The sequence below is a fragment of the Prionailurus bengalensis genome, chromosome E2 (genome assembly GCF_016509475.1).
Source record: "Prionailurus bengalensis isolate Pbe53 chromosome E2, Fcat_Pben_1.1_paternal_pri, whole genome shotgun sequence".
NCBI lineage: Eukaryota > Metazoa > Chordata > Mammalia > Carnivora > Felidae > Prionailurus > Prionailurus bengalensis.
This window is the reverse complement of record NC_057352.1, coordinates 9388234-9397899: the sequence shown is the minus strand read 5'-3', so window position 1 is coordinate 9397899 and position 9666 is coordinate 9388234. Positions and strand designations below refer to the sequence as shown.

The following is a 9666-nucleotide window of genomic DNA, read 5'->3' as shown; positions in this document are numbered from 1 at the left end:
CTGTGTCTCCTTCTCTCTCTGCCCCTCCCCAACTTGTGCTCTGTAATTCTATGTCTCTCAAAAAATAAATAAATGTAAAAAAAATTTAAGAAAAAATTCTGCTTAGCACCAAGTGATGCCCATACCACTCTGTGGCTCCCAATTGGCTATTCTCTCCAGAAAGGGTTTAGGCTGTACTTCAAGACCAGATGAACCTCAGTCAGAACCCTCTTTGGATATTCACTTCAAGTCCCTTTGTTCCTTTCTCAGAGACTATCCTAGGGGCCATCAGGAATACAATGTTCCTAAAGGTGGAACTTTCTGGAAACCCGGCACTGCTGTCCTTTTCCTCTGGCGCATCTCCCGCCATTTCAACCCACCCTCCCTCCCACTGGCTTCTGGCCAATCGTCAGGCAACACAAATCTGACCAGCACATACATAGTGATGTCTTTCCAGCCCTTTCGCTGGGTTTGGCATTTTGTCAGGGGGCACTGCCATACTTCAGCTCCGCACGTTTTCCTCATTTTGCCCCTCCCAGGCCCTCCCAGCACATATCAGGTGTCTGTGGCCAAAATTCCCCGAGGGTTGAGACTTTATTTAGGGGACTGGCTGCCCAGATCACAGGCCAAATGTCCTCGCAAGAGGCCAAAAGCCGGGCTCCCGGCCTGCCGCCTGCGCTGAAGGGTCCCTCCAGCCTGGCGCGTGCCAGTGACGTCAGCGGCTCCACGGCGCCTGATTGGCTCGCTGAGGGACGCGCCGTCGAAGTAGAAGGTTCAGCTCGCGGTCGCTCCCAAGTTCCGTCGTCGTCGTCGTCGTCGTCGTCGTCGTCGTCGTCGGCTGCGGAGGCCGAGCAGGTGGGGCTCTAGGGCTCGGGCCCCGGGCTCGGGGTGGGGGGTCGCAGGCCGCGGCAGCCCCCGGCGCGCTCCTGCAGCTGCAGCCGCCGCAGAGGCCGGGCCCAGCGTGGCCTCCAGGGCAGCGCGAAGCCGTGGCGGTCGAGGACCAGGCGCGCGGGGTCGGGGCCGCCGGCCGCGCTGCCCAGCAGCAGGTAGTCGGTGTCGGGCCGCAGGCGCAAGCAGCCGCAGGCCAGGTCGGCGCGGGGGACCCAGGCGTCCTGGCCACCGCGACGCACGGGCCGCGCCCGCTGCTTGTACACGGCCAGCACGCGCACGGCCAGCCGCTGCCACGCCGGGCCCGCCGCCTCTGACGCCAGGACCTGGGCGCGGAGAACTGCGGGGAGGGCTGCCGTCAGGCCCGGGCAGGGTGTGGGGGGAGCCCCTGGGGTGGCGTGGGGTCGGTGTTGGTGCGGGGGGGGGGGGGAGGCAGGATCCCCGGGAGGGCTCCCAGGATACCATTAGGAAGGAGAGAGACCTTGAACGTTTGAGGGTGGGCTGTCTGGGGGTCTGGCCCGGCGTGGGGGAGACGACGGTGGGGCTTAGGGAGTGCCAGGTGGGGTTCGAGGGTTGTAACTATGGAGGCCAGACTGAGAGAGGAACCCAGGAGCATGGGACATGCCAGGTGGGGCCCTTTGGGGTTCATACTGGGAGTAGCAGATGCCCGAATTGGGCGTAGGAGAGGACTAAGGGGACCCTACAGTGGGTGTGGCCGGGAGCAAGGCAGAAGAGGCAGGTCCAGGGTCTCTAATGTGGCAGCGTGAAAGATGTCAGAAGCAGAGCCCTTGGGAAAGGGTATTGCTGGGGGGGGGGGGGGGGCGCTCTGGGACGAATCTGGGGGCCAGAAGGAGGTCATAACCTAGAACCTGAGGTCCTACTGGTGGTGATTCAGAAACATGTAATCGCTGAAGGGCCGAGGCGAGACATGTCAGGGGAAGGACTCTGGCTGGCAAGCTAAGTCTGTAGGGCAGAAGATCTCTGTGGGAGGCAGGATGAGAAGTTTCCACCTTCCAAGTCCTAGGACACTAGTGGCTAGGACCAGAGGATGATGATCCTCAGGGAGGAGAGGCCTGGGGGGGTCTTACACCATCGCGGAAAGTCATGGGCTGGGCTGGACTCCTGAGTATCTAAGAGATCTCTGAGGTCACGGGGCTGGTGTGGACTGATGGATTATGGCACTTCGGGGTGCGTCTCTGCGAGAGTGGGGCTAGGGCACAGAATCTAGGACCCCGATGGGAGGCGGAAAGCGTCGAAGATAGGCAAGACCATCCATTCAACCAGTTCCCCTTTCTCCTTCCATCCCCAAGAGGCCAGCTGTCTCCCTCCAAGATGTCCAGCTGAAGGAGACAGCGAAAGTCTGAAGGCCAAGAGAAGGTGGGGGAAGAGGAGACAGAGGAAGATAGGGAACGCCCCCCACTCCACTGCCCCTGCCCCCCATTTATCTTCTGTCCCGTTAGGTCCTAGATCAGGAAGGGTCCTTTAAGAGCCCCCCCGCCCTTCCCACTTTAGATGAGAACTGGGAAGCCCAGAGAAAGAGGAGGGCATCAGAACACCTGGCCAGCCCCCAGCCTTTTTTTTCCTCCCCAGCACTCACCGTAGTCCTGCTGGCAATACCTCCAAAGGCTCATGTATACCCTGGTGTCCGAGACATTGCAGTAGTTTTGACACTGAGGGTCTGGGAGGGTCAGGCCATCTGCAGTGGGCTCCCGAAGCCTGGACCACAGCATTCTACCCCCTGCCCAGCCCCGCGTGCCATCTTGACGGACACCGGAGGGGGGGCGTGCCCCAACCCTGGGGACTGGGCTCTGTGGGCCACCCCTGTTATCCCCCACCTGGGGGCCCAAGCAGCCCATCCCCGATCCCGCTTGCTGCCAGGGTTCTCCACACGGGCCTTACCGGAGCTGTAAGCGCCAGGGGTAGGAGCAAGGGGGGTCGTCGCCTCTGGAATTCCTGTGAGAGAGGAGAAATTTAACCTTAGGGGTCCCCCCCAACAGGAATCCAGACCCCCCGTGTCTATTCCCTTAAGCGCCCTTCGCCCTCCTCCTCCAGGACCTGGAGTTGGTCCCTAGTCCCTTCCTCCTTTGGATCTGGGAATCTAGACTCCCAGGCCCCTCCTCCCTGGGACACAAGAGTCCGGGCTCCGGGCTTCCTCCCTCCCAAGACTGAGGGGCCTGGAGTTTGAGGCCCCACCTCCCCCCAGGGACCCAGCGTCTGTTGCCCCGCTGGAGATGTGAGAGGTCCCCTTCCCGTCCCACTTAGGACAGGCGGCCCTGCCCCTCATGACTCACGCTGGCAGGGCATCCTGGGAGAGCGGCTCTGCTGGTAGCCAGGACCACAGCGGTTGCACGTCAGGCCGGTGACCCCTAACTTGCAGGAGCACTGCCCGCTGGTCTGGTTGCAGATGCCACCCGTCGCCCCAATAGGGTGACACTGGCAGGCTGCGTGAGGAGAGGGGCCGGGGATCTGGAGTGTCTGGGCCCCGGGTGCTCCTTCCCAATCGCCCAGCCCCCTCCTCCCTCAGACCCAGGAGTCAGGTCCCGCCCGCCTCTCTTCCTAGGCCCCGCTCCAGGCTACACTCACCCCTGCAGGCCTTACGGCTGGTGATAGGCTGGCCGGGGTCCCTCCAGAACCCCGGGCGGCAGTAGTGACAGTGGCGCCCAGCCGTGTGGTGGCGGCACCGCTCACAGACGCCCCCGCTCCGGCCGCCAGACAGCCTGAACAGCTCCGAGTTGAACCTGCAGCGTCGGGCGTGCTGGTTGCAGGAACAGGCTAGAAAGAGGACGGAGCAGGCGCGCGTCAGGCCCGGCCTTGCTGCTCTGGGCCCCGGGCTCCCCGAACCTCCTCGTTCTCATCTTGGGGTGCACTGGACTGAAGTGGGTAACCCCGAGGGGCCCGATGGACCGCCCGAATGTCCCTGAGACGCTGGGGTTCAGCACGGAGCGCTGCGGGCACGGGCTGTGGAGTCAGACCCCGCACGTCCGCTCCCCACTGTGTTCCTCGAGCAAATGACTTTTCTGCAGCTCAGCCTCCTTTGCCGTAAGATGACAGTTCCGATGTCTACTACTTCCGGAGGCTTAAAGGAAACCAAAAGGATGTGAAGTTCTTGACCCGGGGCCTGACCCAGAGCCTGCCCTTGCCTGTGGGGAGTTTCTGCGCGCCCGGTGCTGCACATTTCGTTCTTGGAACGGCTCTGTGAGGTTCACGGCTTCCAAAGTAATACAGCTGAGGGGGTGGCAGGGGCAGGGTCGGCACCCAGGCCTGGCTCGAGTCTGTGCACCGCGCAAGCAGGCCCCGCGCGAGGATTCTGTGCGGTGTGTGTCTTCCTGGGGGGCTCTGGTCAGGGAGGCAGTGGGCGTCGAACCTTACTGCCTCTCACAGTTACCAGGAAACAGCTTCTCGGGCGCACCCCCAGGGATCTGTGGTTCTGGCGAGCGAGATGCTGACTCAGGGGTTCGCGGGCCGTTCTTTGGAGAGATTTAAGGAGGGGCCTGGGCTGGCAAGGCCCGAGAACGCGGAGAAGCGGTAGGAAGGTCAGGAAACTGAGGCAGCGGTGCGTTCTTGGGAAAATGAGGCCCCTCTCAAAACCGTGGCTTCCTCCCATCCACTGGGGACCTCAGTCCTTCTCCCCCAGGGTTTCCATGAGCCTGGAGGCGGCTGGTGCTCTTTAGATTATCAGTGGGAAGAATCTGGCTTTGGATTCCTTCTGACCTGAGGGTGATCACTTCACCTCACTTGCGCCCGGAAAACTCCGGTGACGGGAAGGGGTTCAGATCACCCCCGTCGGTCAAACCCGCGGCTCTGCCACAGGACTTAGTCCCATCCTGTGCGCCCAGACCCTGCTTCCTCATGACACCGTCGGCTTCTTGCCCAGATTCAGAGTGCCGGCGCCACGCTCGGCCTGGGGCCGTATGGTGACCCTCAGACAGAAGGCCTCCCCCGCTCCCAGGCCCTGTCCAGGACGACCCCCAGCCCGCCCCCAGACAACGTGAGTCTCCCCTCAGGGCTCAGATCTGGCTGGTAGAGCGGAGTGGAGCTACCTCCCGGGGCCTGGTGCGGGGCCTGGTAACAAACGCACAGCATCAGGCAGGGTGGCAGAGGCCGGAGGCAGAAGAGAGGGGGCTGTCTCTGAAGAGGGGCAGCTGGCACATGGGCAGGGCAGGGCCCAGACCCTGGAATCTCCCGCCTGGAAAAACCCGAGGGAGGGTGGAGGCAGGGAAGGTGTGGAGCAGGCCTGGAGCTTGCCGGGCTAGCCGGATGGCCCGGTGGATCGCCCGTTATCTAGGAAGGTCTGTCTTCCCGAGTCCAGTCCCGGCACCGCCGCTTGCTAGCGTCGAGACTTAAAAGCAAGTGGGGCGGCCCCTCGGGCCCCCACCCTCTTCATCCGGGGAGTGGTAACATTGGCGATTCCGCAGTGAGGTCTTCCTTGGCGCCAGGTACCATATGCTAAGCTTTATTGTAAGGACTCTATGCATATCAACTCATTGGGTTTTCACCACGGCCTGTAGAAGTGCTGTTACCAGCCCCGCTTGACAGGCAGAGGAACCGGAGGCACAGAGAGGTCAGGTCACTTGCCTGTGGTCACACAGCCATGGAGCAGAGGAGCTGGGATTTGAGCCCAGGCCGGCCGGCCCGCCGCTGAGCCCGAGTGCCCATCTGCCACCCTGGGGCACCGAGTGTGACGGCACCTGACAGGAGCCAAGACCCCAGAGCGGGACTTCCCGGGCTCAGATTCTTGACCCTGCCGCTCCCTAGCTGTGTGTGCTTGGGCAGGGGCCTTCTTCCCCTCCAGCCTCAGCCTCCTCATCCGTGCAAGGGACCCGATGACAAGCCTGCCTGGTACCCAGCAGGCGATGGGTACATATGTGTTCATGAATAAATACTTCCCCCATGTGGTTGGTTTGGTGACTCGGGAAAAGTCCCGCTGCCCTGTTCCCCACGACCATTGGGTAAATATCACTGGAGCACCTGCAGCAGCGGCATCATAATGGTGTGAGGGGCAGAGGCTGGAGAGACTGGAGCTCCCAGTGGGCAGCAGAGAGTGGCAGGCAGGTGGAGCCTGCGGGGGGGGGGGGGGGCGGGGGGGGAGGAGCCTGGGGGGGGCGGGGGGAGGCTGTGGGGGAGGCGAACGGGGGATCCGCTCAGGAGCAGTAGGGGTGAAGCAAGGAGCAAGCCCTGCTCGGGCTCGCAAGGGGCGAGCACACTGCCCGCAGGGACCAGGGACCGGCTGCTACTGCCAGAGCCTCGGGGGCCGAGTGGTGGGTGGGGGCAGGAAGAGGGGGGCCCAGGACTCACGCAGGCAGGGGTGGGGGTGCTGGGGCGTGGCGGGCCGCCAGGGCCAGTCTCGATGGGACGGGCGGCAGCTCTCGCAGCCTGGGCCGGTGGTGTGGTGGCGGCAGCGGCAGCGGGGCGGCCGGGCGCGGGCAGCACAGCGGGCAGCGTGGCCGTGGCACTGGCAGCGGCCTCGAACGCCACCTGCCGCCAGCCCCGCCCGGCCCCCGAACTCCACGCGGAGGTGACTGACCACCACGCTGGACTTAGGGCCCGGCGGGGCTCGGAAGGTCACCTTCTCGGGCCCCCCCAAGGCCCCAGGCCAGGCGGGTCTGCGCCACAGTGATCTCCAGGGGCCTCCGGTGGCCCAGGCAGCAGACAGGACCAGGGCTGGGGATCCTGGCGTGCAGAAGCGTAGGCTGACGGACGTCAGGAGGAAGGGGCCACCCAGGGCCAGGGTCAGACTCCCGTTGCAGGTGGCCCGGGGGCTGAGGTCCGCCCCCAGGGAGAGGGCACAGGCCTGGGGACAGGAGGCCGCCAGGCCAGCCAGCTGGGTCACCGGTGGGAGGCAGAAGCGGGGGCGGCCACCTGGATGGTAACACGGGTCTGCGGTGGCCTGGCTCAGGAGGAGCAAGAGGGCGAAGGTCACGGACATGGTCCTAGCAGAGCAAGTACCTGGAGAGGAGGAGAGGGGAGGAGTGACCAGGCTGAGGGTCATCGGTCACCCTCCACCCCCGCTTCCCGCAGGCTCTCTGAGGATCCCTAGCATTCCACCCCTGGCCCTGCCCAAGCCCCCCTGCCCGGCTGCTTCTGAGCGAGGAAAATAGTTCCATCTGGGGAGAATTACTGTTTACATAACCCAAAGGGAAAAGAACGCAAGCAAAATTGAGAATTTTGCCTGAACTAATCCGTAGCTTAACACCCCAGAGCTATCGTCAGTGTCGAGGGGCAGGGGGCCCTGGGGAGAGGGCAGGGGTGGGGACAGAGGGGGAATCCTAGAGAGGGCACCAGGGGGAGGGGCATTGGGAGACAGATGAAACTCAGAGACAAAGGGACAGAGGCACAGACAGCCGAAGACAGGCAGGAGGGGACACAAGTGTAAGGGAAGGGCCAGGTGCAGAGAAGGAGCCATGAGGAGAGAGGACTGGACACAAGGGGAGGCCAGAAGGCCCAGATGGAGAGCGGCCGGGCACCCAGATCCACAGGGAATGGAGGGGATGGAGTGCCCGGGAGCCTGGGGCCCAGGCAGACAGTCAGACAGACAGGCAGACCTTGAGGCTCGGAGATACCCAGGGAGCAGGAGGAGAGCAGAGAGCAGACAGCCTGGCTTGCCTGGCCCATGGGGGGGGGGGGGGAGAGAAGAGGGGAGGGGAGGGGGCTGGGGGAGGAGCTCGGCAGGGGATCAGAAGCGGGAGGCCAGGCCCCCAGCCCACGAGGATCAGAGCAGAGGCCCTTTCCCACGTGGGGCCCTAACCTTGTTCTCCACACCCAGGGCACGGAGGGGGATTATCGCCAAACAACCCAGCGGCCTCCACTGCCACCCACCCCCAGCCTCCACCCTGCCTTAACCCTTTCCCACCCAGGTGCCAAGCCCAGAGAAGTATGCTGAGGAACCGGAGGGGGGACACCCGGGGACTAGAACCCTAGGTCACTCTGGAGCTGAAAAGCAGGGTTAAGAAAGCTGGTGCACGAGTCCCCCTTAGAATTCACGGTGGGAGAACCCTGTACTTGGATTTCTGAGGACTTTCTTATAATCTCAGCCCTCCCCACTCCCGCCTGCCATCCTAGGCCTCAGGGTCGGGAGAGCAGAGCTCCCACATTGTCCGCCCCCCCTAAGGTCCCCAGATTAGAAAGGGGAACGGATGTGGGGGGTGGCAGGTGCTGAGGAAGCGGGCAGAGAGAGAGGCAGGACAGGGCAGGGCCAGATTCCCAGGCGTCCAAGGGGGCCCGAAGTCCAGACCCTGGGATGGCAAGAGCTGGGAAGGACTCGGGTGCTGAAATGCCCCCCTGGTTTCCCGCTCCAGGGCTGGCAGCCCCTAGTGAGGAACTTCCTCAGGTTTGGGGGGTCTTAGAGCCTTTCTGGGCCCCACTGTCCACGCCCTTAGCTTGCTCCCAGCCTGGGAGTCTGTGAGGCGTCTGGGGGTGCAGGTGGGGTCCCATCCTCCCCCAGCCTGCTTTCACAGCCCCGGGTGTCCCCACTACAGTTGTCATGTGCAGAGACCACGTCCCCCTGCCCCGGATGACCGGCGTCACCCTCCGCCCCTCCCGAGGGGCCTGGCGCCATTTTGCTCACTGGCGGCAGCGGCATTTGCCCCGTCCGTCCGTTACCGCCAGCCTTGTTAAGGGCCTGGCCCCCACCTCCTACCTCTCCTTTCTGACCTGGGTGGTTCATGGGGTACCACTTTCTGGACCCTAGCACCTTGGATGGCCAGGCCGTGAGTCCCCCGGTGTTCCTGAGGGGTCCAGAAGCCAGCCCCTGGCCATCTGGGAACCCAGATGTCCAGCCTCCTGTCCCTACCCGTCTGGGAACCGGAACATACCTCCCGCGCCCCCCCCCCCCCCCCCCCCCCCCCGCCATAAGGAGAAAAGCCTAGCTGTGTTCCACCGGACCCACAGTAGGCCCCCCTGGCTGGGCGGTGTGGGGGTCCGCCTGGAACCCAGGCTACTTTTCCCTGGCTTTTTTGCACACACCCTGCCCTTTGCCCCTGATGTTGGCCAAACCTGCACCCAAGAAGAGTGTCCTCTGCGGTGCGTTCCTCCCGTGCTCTCCCGTCCCGCGGGAGCTCGGCGGCGGCGTGGGCTCTCAGGAGTGAGTGCTGAGTGGCTGTCGCCAGGCCCCAGGCTAGTGGGGGTTCTGGGCGGGAGCTCAGAGCAGAGCCCGCAGAATCCAACACCACCACCGCTCCCCCCAACCTCCCCCCCCCCCCGCCCCAATCCCCTTCGCCAACCGCAGCCACGCTCTCCCCACAGGGACCCCAGCCAGCCCGCCACCCAGGACTATGTGGAGCGCCAAGGACATCGCCGGAGGGGGATAGCCCCGAGCAGGCTGGCCCAGGAGGCTCAAGGCAGGTAGGATGGGACAGCCGGCCAGGTGGGCTTTCCCGGGTCTCGGGTCCCCACCGCACTCACACTTAGACCCCTGCCCCAGGACTCCCAAGGGCAGGCAGTCCGCTGGGCTGAGCCCACCACGTGGTGGTGCAATCGATGGGGAAGGGAAGGGGCTGACCGGCCAGGCGGCTTCAGGGCGGCCCCTGGCCCACACTGAAGGGGGATCCCCCAGCCAGAGCCTCCTCCCCTCTGGAACCTTCTGTCAGCTGTGGGTGAACTGAGGATGAAGGTCAGTCATTTTCAAACCCCAAAAATCGGTGCTTTGGGGGGGATCTGGACAGCCACCGGGAAACCCAAAGAATTGGGCCGCTTTCTGAGATGGTGGGTGGGGAAGGAGGAGAGGGGATAAGAGTCCCTCGACCTAGGACCTAGCGTCGGAGGGAGGAAGCAGGGACCCCAGCTCAAAGCGGAAAGGCCTTT

General features: G+C 64.0%; 1 protein-coding gene across 1 annotated transcript; it reads right to left on the bottom strand.

The window, feature by feature from the left end:
* Window positions 1-384: 384 nt before the first annotated feature.
* On the bottom strand, window positions 385-9045 carry NTN5 (netrin 5). The gene is made up of 7 exons (XM_043600383.1): window positions 8860-9045; window positions 6163-6813; window positions 3451-3639; window positions 3159-3308; window positions 2767-2820; window positions 2465-2545; window positions 385-1207 (listed from the first exon to the last, which is right to left on the bottom strand). The coding sequence occupies exons 2-7, from the start codon at window positions 6791-6793 to the stop codon at window positions 843-845; spliced, it is 1470 nt and encodes a 489-aa protein (XP_043456318.1). The 5' UTR covers window positions 6794-6813; window positions 8860-9045; the 3' UTR covers window positions 385-842.
* Between the last annotated feature and the right edge of the window lie 621 nt (window positions 9046-9666).